The 20,433-nt window shown below is 50.1% G+C and overlaps 1 protein-coding gene across 2 annotated transcripts in view; it reads right to left on the reverse strand.

Annotated features, from left to right (window-relative positions):
* The window catches only part of LOC140420925 (sodium- and chloride-dependent neutral and basic amino acid transporter B(0+)-like), an 85,468-nt gene extending 69,542 nt beyond the window's left edge, over positions 1-15,926 (reverse strand). For both annotated transcript variants that reach the window (XM_072505082.1, XM_072505081.1), the window contains exon 1: positions 15,712-15,926. In XM_072505082.1, coding sequence (XP_072361183.1) covers positions 15,712-15,783 — 72 coding nt within the window. In that variant the 5' untranslated portion in view covers positions 15,784-15,926. The remainder of the gene's footprint in view (positions 1-15,711) is intronic.
* Between the last annotated feature and the right edge of the window lie 4,507 nt (positions 15,927-20,433).

Genomic DNA, 20,433 nt, shown 5'->3' on the forward strand with positions numbered 1-20,433 from the left:
GCCCACCTGACTTGCCCTGAGGGTGATTAGAAATAACTCGGGAGCCAGTTCCACTGCCTTTGGTGTTTTGCTTTTGCCCTGTCCTTTGCAGCTGTCTGCTTTCACAGGAGCATGGCAGCAGCTTATACGCCTTGTGCTTGCACCACAGGGGAGGCACAGGAGCAACTCCAGCATCACCTAAACATTAGGGGCAACAGCAGCATCCTTAAACCTCTGCTGCTTCACAAGGGAGAGAACAGCACGGAGCTCCAGCTGGTAACAGCCAAAAGCCCCTACCAAGGATCATAGAGACAGAGCGCCATTGACTTGGGAGGTTTATAACATATTTCACCCCCCCGGAAGAAGACTTCCGCTCAGTGGATCAGATGGGAAAGGCAGATGGAAAGCATTGCCAGTGGTTATCAAGGTGACCAGAGCCTGAATATCTTGTCTCCTTCCAGGTACCTGATGGTCACCTTTATCAAATCTCTCCATCTGCAGCACACAGGTGTAACTTCCAGATGAAAGATGCCACCAAGGGGCAACATGGTGCACAGTGGTTAGCACTGCTGCCTCATGGCGCCAAGGTCCCAGGTTCAATCCTGGCCCCGGGTCACTGGCCGTGTGGAGTTTGCACATTCTCCCTGTGTTTGTGTGGGTTTCGCCCCCACAACCCAAAGATGTGCAGGGTAGGTGGATTGGGCATGCTAAATTGCCTCTTAATTGGAAAAAAAAATGAAATTGGGCACTCTAAATCTATAAAACAAAAAGAAAGATGCCATCCTAGGTGTGGTAGTATGCATTAGGGGTCATGTGGGACTGTGAAGCCGTGATGTCATTGGCTGACAGATCCCGGGTCCTGGTTGGCTGTTGATCTCTAGCTCCGCCCTGAAGGCGGAGTATAAGAACCAGGAATTCTCCCCGCAGCTCCAGTCTGTTGCTGAACTGCGGGGAACGAGTCACGCTTAATAAAGCCTCATCGACTTCACCTCTATTCGTCTCTCGGGAGTCTTTGTGCGCTACAATTTATTAAGCGTGCTTAAAGGACTATGGAGCTCAGGATCGTCCCGGAATGCCTGAGGATCAGCCCCCACGCAGTGAACTCAGCAGCAGTTTTTAAACACTGGCAGACTTGTTTCGAAGCATACCTCCGAACGGCCCCCGGCCGGGTCACAGAAGACCAGAAACTACAGGTCCTGCACTCGAGGGTAAGCCCGGAAATTTACCCTCTCATAGAGGACGCAGAGGATTTCCAGACGGCGTTCGCAGCACTAAAGAGCATCTATGTTCGTCCAGTGAACCAGATCTATGCACGCTACCAACTCGCAACGGGACGGCAAAGTCCCGGAGAATCGCTAGACGAATTCTACGCCGCGTTGCTAATTTTGGGACGGGCCTGCAGCTGCCCGCCGGTAAACGCGATTGAACACACGGACATGTTAATTCGCAATGCGTTTGTGGCTGGTATGAACTCTCCCCAAATCCGCCAAAGACTTTTAGAAAAAGAGTCGCTAGGACTCTCAGAGGCACGGGCCCTTGCAGCCTCACTAGATGTGGCCGCGCGAAACGCCCGCGCCTACGGCCCCGACCGCGCGGCAGCTCCTTGGGCTCCGTGGACCCCCGTCGCGACAAACCCCCCCCGACAGGCTTGCGCGGTTCAGACGCCAAGTCATCCTAGGGGAGCCCGCTGCTATTTCTGCGGCCAGGCGAAACACCCCCGGCAGCGCTGCCCGGCCCGCGCAGCGATTTGCAAGAGCTGCGGGAAAAAGGGCCATTTCGCGGCTGTGTGCCGGTCCCGGGGGGGTCGCCGCTGTCCCCGGAGAAGAAGGAGTCCTGCGCGTTCCAAACGCTCCCCAACCCCCCCAGCGCCCCATGTGCGACCCGCAGGCGCCGCCATTTTGGGTCCCGGCCGCCACGAGGGGAGGAGAGGCGCCGCCATCTTGGGACCCCCCAGCCCTGCGCGACACATGGGGGCGGCCATTTTGTCCACTCCCGCCGCCATCTTGTGACCCCCAGCCATGTGCGATGCATGGGGGCGGCCATTTTGTTCACCCCGCCGCCATCTTGGACGGCAACAATGGACCCCAGCATCGACGGCTCCACGGGGTTCGAGGAAGACGCTGAAGCACTACGACCACGTCTGGCCTCAATGACGCTGGACCAAGCACGGCCCCGGATGCTCTAGACGACGACAACAACGGTGCTGATCAACGGACACGAGACACCATGCCTGGTCGACTCCGGGAGCACAGAAAGCTTTATCCACCCCGACACGGTAAGACGCTGTTTTTTGACCATCCGTCCCAGTGCGCAAAAGATTTCCCTAGCTGCAGGATCCCACTCCGTACAGATCAAAGGCTTCTGCATAGTGACCCTAACGGTGCAAGGGAGGGAGTTTAAAAACTACAGGCTCTACGTCCTTCCCAACTCTGCGCGCCCACATTACTGGGATTAGTCTTCCAGTGCAATCTGCAGAGCCTAACTTTCCAATTCGGCGGCCCAATACCCCCACTCACTATCTGCGGCCTCGCAGCCCTCAAGGTTGAGCCCCCATCCTTGTTTGCAAACCTCACCCCGGATTGCAAACCCGTCGCCACTAGGAGCAGCGCCCAGGACCGGACATTTATTCGGTCCGAAGTCCAGCGGCTACTGAAGGAAGGCATAATCCAGGCCAGCAATAGTCCCTGGAGAGCACAGGTGGTAGTAGTAAAGACAGGGGAGAAGCAAAGGATGGTCATAGACTATAGCCAGACCATCAACAGGTACACACAGCTAGATGCGTACCCTCTCCCCCGCATATCCGACATGGTCAATCGGATTGCCCAATATAAGGTCTTCTCCACCGTGGACCTCAAGTCCGCCTACCATCAGCTCCCCATCCGCCCTAGTGACCGCAAGTACACAGCCTTCGAGGCAGACGGGCGATTATACCACTTCCTAAGGGTCCCATTTGGCGTCACAAACGGGGTCTCGGTCTTCCAACGGGAGATGGACCGAATGGTTGATCAACACGGGTTGCAGGCCACGTTCCCGTATCTCGACAACGTAACCATCTGCGGCCACGATCAGCAGGCCCACGACGCCAATCTCCAAAAATTCCTCCAGACCGCTAAAGCCTTGAACCTCACATACAACGAGGACAAGTGCGTTTTTAGCACAAACCGGCTAGCCATCTTGGGATATGTAGTGCGCAATGGGATAATAGGTCCCGACCCCGAACGTATGCGCCCCCTCATGGAATTTCCCCTCCCTCACTGCTCAAAAGCCCTAAAACGCTGCCTGGGTTTCTTTTCATATTACGCCCAGTGGGTCCCCCAGTACGCAGACAAGGCCCGCCCCCTAATACAGGCCACGACCTTCCCTCTGTCGACAGAGGCTTGCCAGGCCTTCAGCCGCATCAAAGCGGATATCGCAAAGGCCACGATGCGCGCCATCGACGAGTCCCTCCCCTTCCAGGCCGAGAGCAACGCCTCCGATGTAGCTCTAGCGGCCACCCTTAACCAAGCGGGCAGACCCGTGGCCTTTTTCTCCCGAACCCTCCACGCCTCAGAAATCCGCCACTCCTCAGTGGAAAAGGAAGCCCAAGCCATAGTGGAAGCTGTGCGACATTGGAGGCATTACCTTGCCGGCAGGAGATTCACTCTCCTCACTGACCAGCGGTCAGTAGCCTTCATGTTCGATAATGCACAGCGGGGCAAAATTAAAAATGACAAGATCTTAAGGTGGAGGATCGAGCTCTCCACCTTCAACTATGAGATCTTGTACCGTCCCGGAAAGCTGAACGAGCCGTCCGATGCCCTATCCCGCGGCACATGTGCCAACGCACAAATTAACCGTCTCCAAACCCTCCACGAGGACCTCTGCCACCCGGGGGTCACTCGGTTCTACCATTTTATAAAGTCCCGCAACCTCCCCTACTCCGTGGAGGAGGTCCGTACAGTCACAAGGAACTGCCACATCTGCGCAGAGTGCAAACCGCATTTTTTCAGGCCGGATAGTGCGCCCCTGATCAAGGCTTCCCGTCCCGTTGAACGCCTCAGTCTGGATTTCAAAGGGCCCCTCCCCTCCACCGACCGCAACACATACTTCCTGAACGTGGTGGACGAGTACTCCCGTTTCCCCTTCTCCATCCCCTGCCCTGACATGACAGCGGCCCTTAGCACCATATTCACACTGTTCGGTTGCCCCGCATACATCCATAGCGACAGGGGGTCCTCCTTCATGAGTGACGAGCTGCGCCAGTTCCTGCTCAGCAAGGGTATAGCCTCGAGCAGGACGACCAGCTACAACCCCCGGGGGAACGGGCAAGTAGAGAGGGAGAACGGCACGGTCTGGAAGACCGTCCTACTGGCCCTACGGTCCAGGGATCTCCCAGTTTCACGGTGGCAGGAGGTCCTCCCGGACGCCCTCCACTCCATCCGGTCGCTACTGTGTACCACCACTAACCAAACGCCTCATGAGCGCCTCCTTGTCTTCCCCAGGAAGTCCTCCTCTGGAACGTCGCTGCCGACCTGGCTGGCGGCCCCAGGACCCATCTTGCTCTGGAAACATGTGCGGGCGCACAAGTCGGACCCGTTGGTCGAGAGGGTTCACCTCCTCCACGCGAACCCGCAGTACGCCTACGTGGCGTACCCCGACGGCTGACAAGACACGGTCTCCCTGCGAGACCTGGCGCCCGCCGGCAACACGCACACCCCCCCGACACCAATCACCCCTCCCTGCCACCGGCGCACCCCGCGACAGCCCCCTTCCCGGGAGGATCGGTCCTCCTCCCAGGTCCGACCAGAAGTGAAGCTGAAGCAGAAACCGTAAAGCTCCCGGAGGCGACAACACTGGAACAAGCACCACCACCACCGGGGCTGAGGCGATCGACAAGGACGACCAGACCGCCCGCCCGACTCGTGGCATCGGTGTAACACTAGAATGTTGTGGACTTTAACGAGAATGTTTTTTTCCTTTTCCCTCTGACGAATACTGTAAATAGTTCAAAGCCTCATCGACTTCACCTCTATTCATCTCTCGGGAGTCTTTGTGCGCTACACTAGGCCACTCACGTTTGCCGCAATGGTTCGATGTCCACTGATCCATTGACTCTACCCCATGCCTCGGGGACACCGACGGCGGGAGTGCATTGTCAGTGAAGCCAGAAGATCCCGCTAGCATCAAGTGCCAAAGATCTCGCCCATAAAAAACAGAAAATGCAGGACAAATTCAATATCTGAGAAACACAATTAACGTTTTAAGTCCAATATGACTTCTTCTTCCCTCACATCTTTGAACCTCCAAGTACATTCAGAGGATGGCGACTTGGAGATAAGGTTTCCTTCTAAAGATGCATCTGAGTAAAGTGACACACCTGAGAAACCCAAGTACAGAAGCTCAAAACAAGCCACATAATCACACAAGTTAAAATTGAGCAAACAATCTCAGGTGCCTGGTGAAATCTGGAGTTTCCTTCAGTGTGTGCCAGCAAGATTCAAATGCAAAAAACAACACAGCAACGAAGGGTAGAGCTGCAGGATGAGGAAGGTGATAACTGCTCTGAATCTTCAGAGGAGAATGAGGAGGTTGCAGGAGGAGTAACAATGGGAGCAGGATGTGTGAAGAGGAAGAACCTGGGGCGAAATTCTCCCCCAACGGCACGATGTCCGCCGACTGGCGCCAAAAACGGCGCCAATCAGACGGGCATCGCACCGGCCCAAAGGTGCGGAATGCTCCGCATCTTTGGGGGCGGAGCCCCAACATTGAGAGGCTAGGCCGACGCCGGAGGGATTTCCGCCCCGCCAGCTGGCGGAAATGGCATTTGTTGCCCCGCCAGCTGGCGGAAATGGCGTCTGGTGCCCCGCCAGCTGGTGCGGAAATGCGGCGCATGCACGGGAGCGTCAGCGGCCGCCGGCAGTTTCCTGCGCATGCGCAGTGGGGAGAGTCTCTTCCGCCTCCGCCATGGTGGAGGCCGTGGCGGAGGCGGAAGGGAAAGAGTGCCCCCACGGCACAGGCCCGCCCGCGGATCGGTGGGCCCCGATCGCGGGCCAGGCCACCGTGGGGGCACCCCCTGGTGTCAGATCGCCCTGCGCCTCCCCCAGGACCCCGGAGCCCGCCCACGCCGCCTGGTCCCGCCGGTAAATACCAGCTTTGATTTACGCCGGCGGGACAGGCAATTTCTGGGCGGGACTTCGGCCCATCCGGGCCGGAGAATTGAGCGGGGGGTCCCACCAACCGGCGCGGCCCGATTCCCGCCCCCGCCCAATCTCCAGTACCAGAGACTTCGGCGGGGGCGGGGGCGGGATTCACGGCGGCCAACGGCCATTCTCCGACCCGGCGGGGGGTCGGAGAATGACGCCCCTGATGTGGTAATAGGGCACATGCAGACGAAAACTTAGCTGCTAAAGATACCTGGGTGGACTGATTCAAGAAGACTTCTGTCAATCTGAGACAGTGCATCCCTCACCCCCAGGCCTCAGTACAAAGCTGTCCCAGAAGCAACAATCCATTCCATTGAGGGACAACATACACCGTGTTACCTGTTACCTCTGCTGTTTTGTGTGGGCATTCACTCTTTCCATGGTTGTGAACACCATCACGAAGGTCTGAGACATCATGGCCCTCCTGCAAATCTTCTCCAATAGCGTGAATGGGACTGGAAATGGTGACAGAGCCTCACACATTTTCTGCTGTCACTCCAGAATTGTCTACTTCATGAGTGACGTCTGAGGTTCAGCATCCGTGTGGAAAATCCTGCACCGTCCGATGGGGAATCGCCATTGTTGATCCTGTTTCCCAGACCGACTCCTGCTGAATTTCGAGGACCATTGGGGGTCATAGTGTGTGTGTGTGTGTGTGCGGGGGGGGGGGGGGGGGGGGGGGTGATGACATCAGCATCCAGTGCAGGGAGATGGCTCTCAGCAGTGGCCCCCTTCACAATGCCGGGTCACTCACACAGGCACTGATTGTCTTTAAATGAGTGAATCCACCCTCCACATGCAACCCAACACGGTTTGCTTTCCCCACATGGCAAACCCCCTGCCCACCATTAGGTGAATATTTGGGGGGGTGGGTTGAAGTCCTTGACCACTTGAGAGCCTCAACTATTGGCGGCTCAGAAAGGCCATCTACGCGGACATACTCAAGGCAGAGGCCGGAATGTGGCAGTGTACCCAACCTCCTGCCCGATTCAATGCCCACTGCCAGCACGGAAATTACATTAAATTCCAGCAGTAATGTCTGTTGTATTCTCTATTCTGCTCTACCTGGATGGCTGGGATGCATGGTGTTGAATGAAGGACACAAAGCTTTGTTAACGAGCAAAACTATAAATTTGTTACACTGCTAACTAAGATTTGTTCACATTCCTAAAGTAGAAGGTTATTGCATTGAATTATGTTATCTCTAACTTACAGAACTCTCAAGTATACAGCTGCTCTCTATGCCTGAACCTCTTCCAGCTCTCTCCTAACTCTTAACCCCTAATCATCTAATCCCAGAATCCCCAAAGTCACATGAAATATATGACTGTTCTGTGGTTCCTTCTGGAGGTAAGAAGCATTATCATTAACTTGTTAACTTTTTACATCCCAGTCAATATACATATCATTACATCCCCCTTTTTTTTCAAAGATGTTTGGAGATTTCTACAAATATATGTAAAGTCAGCAACATTGTATTTTCTTTACATGTAATTGAGTACTGAAATTGTATAGTAGTTAACAATTTTTTAAAAAACTTTTTACAGTCCATTGATTCTGTACTCAGTCTTCACTCGTGGTGTGTTGAAGTACCAACACGTCATGCGCTCAATGCAATCAGATGTTAAACTGATTGAACCACTTTTGTTGTGTGACCTGTTCTTTTTTCTGTGCTTGTGGTGTCGATTTTGTCTGTCCTTTTCCTAAAAAACTGATTTGTTTATTGGTCTTTGAGCAAATACGAACTCATTTCGACTGGTGGAATAACAGCTTTTCTGTCTAATCAATGTCCTTTTCTTCCTGGCATTTGTGCCATCGTGCATGAATTTTGTATCGTCTACATGCATTTGTTTGTTTTACCTCGACCTACAGCTGTGTTTCACACACTGTCCTGCAGTACCTTGCTCGGTTGCCAGCTGGATTGCGTTCCAGAGGGCCTGGTTTAGTACAGTGGGCTAAACAGCTGGCTTGTAATGCAGAACAATGCCAGCAGCACCGGTTCGATTCCCGTACCGGCCTCCCCGAACAGGCGCCGGAATGTGGCGACTAGAGGCTTTTCACAGTAACTTCATTGAAGCCTCCTTGTGACAATAAGCAATTATTATTATTATCCCGTATGTTTTGTCAAGTGTGACTGCGAGTTCAAACACTTTCTTGTCATTGCATTGGATTCAGAGTGATACCTTTGTCTAAAGTTGTTCCTAGTTTCTCTTTGTGTGTTCAAGATCCATTTCTTCTGGAATGTTTGATTCATTTTCAAACTTTTCAGTATCAGTGTCCTTTGTATCATCTGATGTTTCGCTGCACTTTATGCACAGGTTCATGTGGATGTTCTGATGCATCATTGAGCTTTGTGACATCAGTCCCTTTTGGATGATCTGATGTATCGTTAAGCTCTTGGTGCTTCTCATCTGGAGTCAACTTCTCCAAGATGCCATTTTCTTGTAGGTTGTTCACAATTGATGTGTTCTCAATTGATTCATTCATTGTTTCACTCTGCTTGTCATGTCTCGTTTTTGTCCTGCACAGCTTGTATGCTACTTGTGATCACGAAATGAAATGAAATGAAATGAAAATCGCTTATTGTCACAAGTAGGCTTTAATTGAAGTTCCTGTGAAAAGCCCCTAGTCGCCACATTCCGGCGCCTGTTCGGGGAGGCTGTTACGGGAATCGAACCGTGCTGCTGGCCTGCCTTGGTCTGCTTTCAAAGCCAGCGATTTAGCCCTGTGCTAAACAGCCCCTTCGCAACGATTCGCAAATAAAGTGGATAGAGTGGATAGACTCTCTCTGGAGTCTTTCATTACTCTCTCAGTGGCATCTTTCATTGCTCTCTCTCTGGCGTCCCTCAGTGCTCTCGCTGTGGAGTCTTTTTCTTCTGGTTGTTCATTTGTCAGGTTACTGCAACGGTATGCAATTCCATCAATGTATTGGATTGATCGACCATTGGTAGAGTGCTATTTAGATTTTCAATCTTGTTACTAACAGAATAATCATTGAATCCGAATATCTCTGCCATATCTGAGTAATATTGTTCAATGTAGGATTGAACTTCTTTCGTTTTAGATTTGTTAACATTTTCTTCTTGTTGCATGCTGCAAACATTTTGTTCCATAGTGCTGCAAAAGTCTTCTTCAGCTGTTTGATCAAATTCAGGCAGTGTTCTGCCTTGCGAGGTAAAAAAAACCTCTGTGCCTTTAAAACTCATTTTTTCAATTTCCGGGCAGTTTTTCTTTAAGTAGGCATGTCCACAATATTCTGACATCATCACGTCAGTGACGTCATGCGCAAACATGCATTGCGCATGCACAAATCGAACCTCGTCCAAAAAAGTTGTGAATGTAACCCAATCCATCACGCAAACCAGCTTCCCATTCATTGACTCTGTCTAAAATTCCTGCTGCCTCAGAAAGGCAGCCAGCATAATTAAGGACCCCACGCACCCCGGACAAACTCTCTTCCACCTTCTTCCGTCAGGAAAAAGATACAAAAGTTTGAGGTCACGTACCAACCAACCCAAGAACAACTTCTTCCCTACTGCCATCAGACTTTTGAATGGACCTACCTCGTATTAAATTGATCTTTTCTCTACACCCTAGCTCTGGCTGTAACATTACATTCTGCAGTCTCTCCTTCCTTCCTTATGTATGGTATGCGGTGTCTGTGCAGCACGCAAGCAATAATACTTTTCACTGTATACTAATACATGTGACAATAATAAATCAAATCAAATCCATCTCCAATGGTCTGGCAAGCAGAGACCTGACTTATGTCCCTCACCTCACAGCTTTTAAGGTGGTGAGGACAGGAGGGAGGATCCTGTCCAGTTTTCTGCCTCTACCTAGTGTTCTGTGCTCTTTCCTACAGCAAGGTCAGAAATGTGTAACCTCTGGCAGAGTGTTGGCCGAGGCAGGAAGACTGGTCTGCAGCTGTCCAGCTGCACAGCGAGCTTTCTCTCCACTCTGTGAACAAGAAAACTGGAGCCTTGGATTTTGCTGTCACGTTTTAAAGGGTGCCCTGATCGGCCCAGAAATAAATACTGCCACCCCCCTCCCCCTGGATTCAGGGAACACTGCCACCCCAATATGGATAAGGGGAAACAAGCCTCCCCAAAAGGCACCGGGGCACCAACCTCCCCAAGCACTGGGGCAAATCCCTGAACCCCCACACAAACACCAGGGCAAACCCCGCTGCCCACACATGAAGGGAACTCTTCCACATTGAGCGCCCCAGAGGGCCAATCCCAGCACTGGCCCCTGTCAGTGTCCTCTGGCATTGTCAGTGGCAGGGGGTGGTGCCAGGGTGTGAGGGGGCAATGGGCATGTCCCGTTTCCACCAGGGGCTACAACTACCTTTGTGTGCCTGGCAGGTTCCCCTCGACTGCTTCACATTATTAAATACCAATTGTAAATCTCTCTGATGTGAGGTGACTTCGGTGAGCAGTGTAATAACTTTGGATCACCAGCTAAGAATGAAACACCTCATGTTACTGGACGGCATACGGTCTTCCAGAGTTTGGCAGCTTCATGGCTGCCAGTCAGCGTCCGGAATCAACCCTGATTGTTTTTTCCAGCTCATGTGGCCCTTCCAGGGACCAGACACCACAAGCAGGGAATCCTTCATGTGGGGTGGGGCGTGTGGCGAGGAAGTCCTTTAAGTACATCTAAAGTTATTCAAGTAGATTTCAATGAGGCTCCCGCCCTTTCTGGGTGTAAACTTTGTTCAGTCACCAGTGAGGAAAATCACAGAACGAGATCGGGCCAGCAGCATTCTCGTTTAACCGGTCTGCTGAGATTTTCCACCGGTGACACCACTTTCGCCCTCAGCGAACTATGGCAGAAAATCACCCCCCCCCCCCGCCCTCACCTATCCTGATATGCAAACATGCAGCTAATGAAAACATAGAATAGGACACAACCAATGAGCAGTCAGGACACTCAGGGGTGGTATCTCAGGTGCCTCTTTCCACAGACCAACATCTACAGAGTGAGACAGGGTGTATCCTCAGCATCACACCCCAGCACGTGGCTTAGAGCAAGGCTGGTTCAGTTAGACTGAGTTACCACATTTAGATTAGCAGTGAGTCAAACTCATTGAGAACTGTGCTGATAGTTCAACAAAACACATTGAACTCACTTCAAAGTCTGGAGCATCTTTTACTCAAAACTGCAACAAGTGGCAGCTTGTGTTATTCCAAATTACATAACACAACATGATACCAGGAGTCTGTTCAATCTAGTTAGTTCAACTCAGCAAGATCCGTGATGACCAGCGTCTGTATACTGGCACAATGGAAAAGATTCAGGATCCTCACCAGCTCAGGACCTCCGGCAATCTCAGTGCCAACTGGCAGACAGTCAAGCAGAAATTTCAGCTTTACGTCGAAGCATCAGACCTCAATGGTGTGTCTGATGCATGGAAGGTAGCTCTTTTCCTCACCACAGCGGGTGATTACGTCTTGGAAATATTCAACTCCTTTCACTTCGCCGAAGACCTGGACAAGACAAAGTTTCAGACCATTCTGGACAAGTTTGACAGCCACTGTGAGGTGGATACCAACGAAATCTTAGAGCGCTACATATTCAAGCAGCGATTGCAAGGTAAAGACAAATCCTTCACCTCGTATTTAACTAACCTTAGACTGCTAACGCAATCCTGCAACTTCGGTGATATCACTAACTCCATGATCAGTGATGAAGGTCAACCACGGCCCCATCCAGTTCAAGCTGGACACAGGTGCCTCTGCCAACCTTGTCTCATAGGCAGACTTCAGACGCATTAGGAAGCCACCCATGGTCCTTCCAGCTGCCTGCAAGCTCCTGGATTACAACGGGAATGCCATCATGGCACTGGGATCCTGCCATCTGCACGTATCCAGCCGACACACACAAGCACGGTTACACATTGAAATTGAAGGTCCCTGAGGACAAAAAGGCGGTGCTGCGCTTCTTGGGTATGGTCAATTTTCTGGGCAAGTTCATTCCAAACATGGCCACACACACCACGGCCCTACGCAACCTGGTGAAAAAGTCAACTGCCTTTGAGTGGAAGGCGGCACACCAGACAGAGGGGCTGGGGCTGAAAGCCAAACTCACCACTGCACCAGTCCTGGAATTCTTCGACCCTGACCGGGAGACAAAGATATCCACAGATGCCAGTCAGGATGTCAGGATGGCATCAGTGCGGTGTTGCTTCAATGAGATGACACATCATTCTGGGCACCAGTAGCCTACGCATCAAGGGCGATGACGCCCACTGAAACCAGATATGCACAGATTGAGAAGGAGTGCTTGGGTCTTCTCACCGCCATCATCAAATTTCATGATTATGTCTACGGCCTGCCGACATGGCAAGGAGCTCATCATCGCTGATGCATTGTCCCGCTCCATCACCTCGCCCTGTGAGCAGCTGGAGATCATCCAGCACATCAAATCACAGGTGCAGCTGTGTGCTAGCACTCTCCCGGTGACAGATGAGAAGGTAGTTCTCATCCGTGATGAGCCAGCCAAAGACCCCCCTCTTGCAGCGCGTCATCCACAACCTTACCAATGGCTGGCAGAAAGGGCAGTGCCCACAATTTTACAATGTGAAGGATGACCTGACGGTGATTGATGGTATCCTCCTCAAGCTGGACAGGATTGTCATTCTGCTCGGTCTCCAGAGCTTGGTGCTGCGCCAGAGTCATGGGGGACACCTGGGCATCGAGAAGTGCAGACGCAGAGCCCAGCAAGCTGTCTACTGGGCCGACATCAGCCAGGACATCACAAACGTGGTCCTGAGCTGTGCTACCTGTCAGCGGTTCCAGCCAGCGCAGAGAAAGGAGACACTCCAACAGCATGACCTAGTGACTTCTCCGTGGTCCAAAGTTGGCATTGACCTCTCTCATGCGAATGGTCGCGACTACGTATTGATCATCGACTATTTCTCGAATTACCCTGAGGTGCTGAAGCTCCCGGACCTCACCTCTCGGACCGTCATCAAAGCCTGTAAGGAGACATTCTCAAGGCATGGCATTCCAATCACCGTCATGAGTGGCAATGGCCCGTTCTTTAGCAGTCGAGAATGGTCCACGTTTGCCAGGTCATACAATTTCCAGCATATCACCTCCAGTCCACACTATCCCCAGTCCAATGGAAAAGTGGAGAAAGGGGTGCACATTGTGAAACAGCTCATCTGCAAGGCTGCAGACTCTGCGTCCGACATACACCTTGCACTGCTCGCGTACGGGCCGACTCCATTGTCCACTGGCATGTCACCGGCTCAACTCCTGATGAACAGGGACCTGCAGACGACGCTTCCAGCCATACACCTGCCCAACCTGAATCACCTCCCGGTGCTGCAGAAGATGCAGCAGCTCAGAGACCGTCAAAAGCAGGGCTATGATGCCCATGCCACCGATCTGGCCGTGCTAACCCCGGAGACACTGTCAGGATCAAGATACCGGATGGTGGGTGGTCTGCCCCGGCTGTCGCTGTTCGACAGGCCGCGCCCCGCTCTTATGTTGTACGTATGGCTGATGGCTCCAACGTGCAAAGGAATCGACGGGCACTGCACAAAGTTGCCTGCCCGCAACCACTTTCTCCTCCATTTCCATATGTTGAATTGCAACCTCCTGATACCTCGCACCACAAGGCCATCAGTCAGGCTTCCATCCCGCCTGTCAAGGTGCCACTTCTCCGGCGGTCGACAGAATCAAGAGCAAGCCTCAGAGACTGGACTTGTGAATGTTTGTTTTGTTTGCTCTGTTCTGTTGTCCTCCGTCAGTCACGTTAGACAGACTCATTCGCATGTAAATACATTCACATACGCCAACAAAATATAAAAAAGGGTAGATGTCATGACATGCAAACATGCAGCTAATGAACACATAGAATAGGACACGACCAATGAGCAGTCAGGACACTCAGGGGTGGTATCTCACACCCTGCCTCTTTCTACAGACCAACATCTACAGAGTGAGGCAGGGTGTATCCTCAGCATCACACCCCAGCAAGTGGCCTAGAGCAAGGCTGGTTCAGTCAGACTGAGTTACTACATTTAGCTGCCCACACATGAAGGGAACTCTTCCACATTGAGCGCCCCAGAGGGCCCATCCCAGCACTGGCCCCTGTCAGTGTCCTCTGGCATTGTCAGTGGCAGGGGGTGGTGCCAGGGTGTGAGGGGGCAATGGGCATGTCCCGCTTCCACCAGGGGCTACAACTACCTTTGTGTGCCTGGCAGGTTCCCCTCGACTGCTTCACATTATTCAATACCAATTGTAAATCTCGCTGATGTGAGGTGACTTCGGTGAGCAGTGTAATAACTTTGGATCACCAGCTAAGAATGAAACACCTCATGTTACTGGACAGCATACGGTCTTCCAGAGTTTGGCAGCTTCATGGCTGCCAGTCAGCGTCCGGAATCAACCCTGATTGTTTTTTCCAGCTCATGTGGCCCTTCCAGGGACCAGACACCACAAGCAGGGAATCCTTCATGTGGGGTGGGGCGTGTGGCGAGGAAGCCCCCCCCCCCCCCCCTGTCATGATATGCAAACATGCAGCTAATGAACACGTAGAATAGGACACAACCAATGAGCAGTCAGGACACTCAGGGGTGGTATCTTAGGTGCCTCTTTCCACAGACCAACATCTACAGAGTGAGGCAGGGTGTATCCTCAGCATCACACCCCAGCACATGGCTTAGAGCAAGGCTGGTTCAGTCAGACTGAGTTACTACATTTAGATTAGCAGAGAATCGAACTCATTGAGAACTGTGCTGATAGTTCAACAAAACACATTGAACTCACTTCAAAGTCTGGAGCATCTTTTACTCAAAACTGCATCAAGTGGCAGCTTGTGGTATTCCAAATTACATATCACAACACACCCTTTTGAGTGTGAAAGGTGCAATGAGTGAGTGGATGGAAGAATATGTGGAGGGTGACAGTCTCATGTTTATATTTGGTATGCCACTCACCTTTCCTGCTTTGATCAGACCACTGGACCCCTTGTGGCTCTTTACCCAGGAGAGATAAACAACACACCCCTGCTGCTACTGCCCACCTCGGCCGCTTCAAGTCATGCCTGCTTGTTCACTGCAGCCGCTTTCTTCCTCCTGGCATCTATCTCTTTGAGGTCCAGCTCAAGCCCTTACAACGCCATGCCCAGGGACACCTCGGGGAATTGTGGTGCTACCTTGCCACAGCGAGCCTCTCTATCTGTGCAGCTCCTGACACCTGTCGCGATGCTTCAGCAGTGTTTCAATTCTGACCCTGGCAGTGTTCCATTAAACTGGGACGCCGAAACTGACGGCTGTGAGTCATTATCCTCCCTCCCCACCACTCGAATTGGTCAAGAAACCTGGATGTCAGGTGCAAACTCAGTGATTCATTGAAAAAAAGATCACCGACAGATATGCTGCTGAAATCTCTGGATTCCAAACGTGCTGCTGCAGGCCTCCCCCATTGAACCCGGCCTAGCACCAAAGAGTTTCTCCAATTAACAACTCCCTAAATCATCGACACCACTTCCAGTTTTACCTGAGTTTACTGGTATGTTTTGCTGAAATACTCACCGTGCCTTCTTGGGGCGGCGTTTGACGGTCATGCTGTGAGAACTCCGATAAATCCAATTCCTTCTTGTCCATTTATGGAAAAATGGTTGAATAATTCTTCTGTTTATTACGACCTTTAGAGTCCAGCTTGTGGAGGATTTTTTTGTACAAACCTGTCTAGCTCTGCATTGCTCCCACCATTTGATGAGCGATTCAGCTCTGGGACCGAGGCCCAGACAAACACAGAGTACAGTGACCCTTGCAGATCGTGACCAGTTTGTCCAAATGAATGTAGGTCTGTTTACACAGGTCAGGGTTAGTTCAAGTTTCTGCATATTTTTGAAGTCTTTTATTGAATTTGCTGGCCCAAACACTCCTATTTGCATTTTGTGCATCAGTTTCAGAACACTCGGTATCAAAGTGCAGTTATTCTGCATCATATTTGACAGCAATGTCAATTTTTAAGGGGACAGCAATATTTTTGCCCAGTCAGGAACTCAGGCAAAGCAGAGCTGTGCATATCCCTGCTGAAACATTAGACTTGTTTTGGTAATGACAGCAACGTAAAACAATGTGTTGGACTGTGTGAGTTAATTTTGCACATTTTAAGAATTATTTTTGTCCAATTATATATTTTTAAAAATAAATTTAGAGTACCCAATTTTTTTTTTTTCCAATTAAGGGACAATTTAGCGTGGCCAATCCACCTAGACTATACATCTACACAGACACGGGGATAATGTACAAACTCCACATGGACAGTGTCCTGGGACCGGGATGGAACCCGGGTCCTCGGCGCCATGAGGCAGCAGAGCTAACCACTGTGCCACCGTGCTGCCCTTTGTTCCAGTTACACTGAGACAATCTGTTCCAGTTATTTTTAACAAATATTCTTATTCAAACAAAATTTTCACTGTAACTAAAAAAACAATACAACAAATCCCAACCCCGTACTACCGCAAAAGTACACCCTCCCAATCCCCCAGTCCCCCTCTCCCCTCCCTCCTCATGGAGAAAACAGAAACTCAATAAAATATGAAAAGACAAACCCCCCACCCGCAACAAAGAGCTGACAGTAATCAGTTCCCTGAAAGAAGAGATGTAGGAATCATAATATACACCAGTATATCATGGTGCAGACACACACTGATGGACACACAGTGGGACCAATCAACATACACAACACCGCAGCCAATCACCAGTGAGAGCACACGTACTACAAAGACAGGGGGCATCAGAGATCCCGCTCATTCGAGTAGCAGCTAGCTAGGAGCACAGAGCTCAAAGCTTTGGCAGGGCTTACAAGGCCAATTATGTAATTGAAAATCAATATTATGGCAAACATTTTTACAGATTCTAATATTTATGCATGCGCTTCACATGTGACCCGTGGATTCAGGTTTTCTTTCCTTGGAGTTTCACGGCTGACTGAGTGGTGAGGAGAATCTGGTATGGTCCTTCCCATTTGGTTCCAAGCAGCTCCTTTTGCAATTTTTTAACATAAACAGCTTCGCCGGGGACTAAATCATGGCTCCCCTAGGGAGGGTCTCCGCAGGCTGCTGAAACCTGTTGAGAAGCAGAACTGGCAGCATTTGTTAAATTCTGACAATAAATAGGTAAAGCATCACTCATCAGATGACAGTCTGCCTTTCTTAAAGTCAATTGTTCCTGGCAGGGGCATAGGTCTGCCAGTGATGCCCTCAAATGGGCTTAGGTCTGTGGTTCTGTTCGGGGTTGCTCTAATACTGCACAATACTAGTGGCAAGGCTTGAATCTAATTCATGCCACCTTGGTTATATTTCGACAATTGTTCTTTTAAAGTTCGGTTCATGTGTTCCACTTGTCCTGATGTTTCTGGATGATAAGGGCAGTATAGATTCCAATCAATGTTCAGTAATCTGCACCCCTCCTGACAAACAGCACCTGTAAAGTGGGTTCCATTGTCTGAGTCAATGCTAGCTGGTACTCTCCATCTGGGAATGTAGTCCTTGTATAGGATTTTGGCTGTATGGGTGGCTGTGGCCCTCCTGGCTGGAGCAGCTCTACCCATCTAGAGAACTCATCCACTATTACAAGGATGTCAGTATATTTTTGACATGGAGGAAGGGTGGTGTAATCGACTTGTATGTTCTGAAATGGTCCTGCAGGGGCAGGAGCTTTTAGCTGAGGCATTGATGCCTAAGATGTCGAAGTCCTAAGTTGTTCTTTTCACAGGTTACACAGAGGTTTCACACCAATTGGGCATGTTTTTTGAATCCTTTGCCACGCCAACTTCTCTGGAATCGATCCATCATTTGTTATGGGGATAACTGTCCAAGAATGGATCTGTTGGGCCAGGAATGGCATCAGTGCCTGTGGTGCAACTGGTTTATCAGTCTGAACTTGTCTCCAAATGTCATCATCACACTCCTCAATACCTGAATCTAGCCATGACCATTTCTCATCTTTTGTACAGTCAGGTTGCATTTCACGTAGATCTTGTAATAAATTGGTCACTCCCAATTTGCATGTGTGTCTGGGTTCTGCTGAAGAATGCCAATGAGACACAGCTTCCTTTGTTGCTTGGTCTGCAAAGGTGTTTCCTTGTGCTTCTGTAGTGTTTTCTTGAGTATGGACCTTACATTTTAAAATAGATACTTCTTTTGGCAAAACCATGGCTTCTAGGAGGTCTTGTACTTCCTTCCCATTTTGGATAGGTGTCCCTGCTGTGGTGAGGAATCCTCTTTTTCTCCACAAGTGGCCAAAATCATGGGCTACGCCAAGTCTGGAGTCTGGAGTCTGTATAGATGTCAGCTGTTTGACCTTTTGCCACACGATGTGCTTCTGCTAGTGCTCTCAATTTGGCCTGTAGAGCTGACGTTCCTGGGGACAAGCTTCCTTTTGCCATAACTTCGTACAGACTTGTGACAGCCCATCCAGCCTTTCTGATACCTTTGTCAATAAAGGAGGAACCATCGGTAAATAGAAGTAAATCTGGATATTGTAGTGGCTCTTCTTTGATCAGGCGTGCCTCCTCCATTTCCTCTGTTACTTACACACAGTCATGTTCTTCTTCTTCTTCTCCCCCCTTTTATTCCTCGGGGAGTGGGAGCAAAGATGATGGATTAACGGGACTTGCTCGTTGGAAGTAAAGATTAGGTGCTTCCAGAACTGCTGTCCACCTGGGTCATCTGGCTGATGATACTCTGTTCATGGAGAGTAGAGACTGGACTGTATGTGGGCATTTCATGGTCAACTGCTGGTCTAGGACAAGGCCTGCTGTAGCATCACAGCTCGACATGTGGCTTCCATGGCTCTGAGGCAACTGCCATATGCTGGGGCCACATTGTCCAATTTGACGGAGTAGTATCCTACTGGTCTTAACTGGTCACCATGTTCTTGGGCAAGTACAGCTGTCATGTACCCTTCTTTTTCATGAACAAACATGGTAAAAGGTTTTCCATTGTTTGGAATTCCTAGAGCAGGTGTTGAGCATAAAGGTTGTTTCAGGTTCAAGAATGATTCTCCCTGATCTGTTTTGAGGTGAACCATGTCTTGATTTTCGGTTACCTTTTAATAGACCATTTAAAGGTTGAGCCATCTGAGTAAATGAATCAATCCAATTTCCATTTTTAAAGTTATGTAGTCCCAAAAAGGATCTCACCTCTTGGACAGCTTTAGGCTCTTTGGAGGCTTGGATTGCTGCTCTTCTGTCCTGAGTAAGTTCTCTTTTGGCTTTGGATATTTTCTGACCTAAGTAAACAACTTCATCTTGGGAAATTTATGCTTTGGCGAGGCTGGCTTTGTGTCCATTGTAGGTAAGGTGGTCCAAAAGTGAAAGTAAGTCTCTTTTGTGATCCTCCTCATTAATGGAAGCCACAAGAATATCATCTACATATTGGATAATGGCGGAGGACATATCAGGTAGTTCCCTCAAGTGGTCCTGTAGAGCCATGTGAAAAACAGTAGGGCTGTTGCGAATACCTTCTGGTAGTCTAGTCCATGTGTACTGTTGTTGTCTGATGGTGAAAACAAACCATGGTTGCACTTTCCTAGCTAGTGGTACTGACCAAAAGCCATTGGCCATGTCTATAACTGAAAACCATTTGCCTTCTTGATAGGCCACATTGGACTGTTTGATGAACTATGAATTCCTCTTTCCTTGAGTTGCTTTACTATAGGTAATATTCGCTAAATTGATGAGGTATTAATGGGGTACTGTTTAGTGCATGGTCGAGCAATACCAGTGACGGATGCTGGTTCCATATTTAATAGGCCACAGTCATTTTTGTCCTTGGCCCAATTAGGGTGATTTTCCAGTTGGCTCTTTTTGAGGCGTCTAATTGACCAAGTGACTTTTCCATTGTTAAAATTAAGAGAGGAATTTAGTTTGGCAATTATATCCATACCCAAAAGGGCTTGTGTCACTACATTCTGGGATCTTTTATCGGATCAAGAACAGGGGCTGGAGTTGGTGTTGCCGGAAAAGGAGCAATAGCATTTGCTGCTATGATTCCTGTGACACTTGGAGCGGCTGCCATTTGAGTGGCTGCCACTTGAGGCTGAGTCTGAAAGTTGATACGGTTTTTAACATCCAAGCCATGGTCAAGTTGAATACATGGTTCTACTAACGCCCTGTAAGTAGTACCCACTAGCATCAGTCGGGTAGGACCAGGTTTAAAGCTATAGACAGCTCGGGTCTCAAACCAGCGACAAAAGTGGTTTTGAATTGTCCTAATGTACTTATATCCCAATTTTCCTCTC

This window comes from Scyliorhinus torazame, chromosome 5, assembly GCF_047496885.1.
Source record: "Scyliorhinus torazame isolate Kashiwa2021f chromosome 5, sScyTor2.1, whole genome shotgun sequence".
Taxonomy (NCBI): domain Eukaryota; kingdom Metazoa; phylum Chordata; class Chondrichthyes; order Carcharhiniformes; family Scyliorhinidae; genus Scyliorhinus; species Scyliorhinus torazame.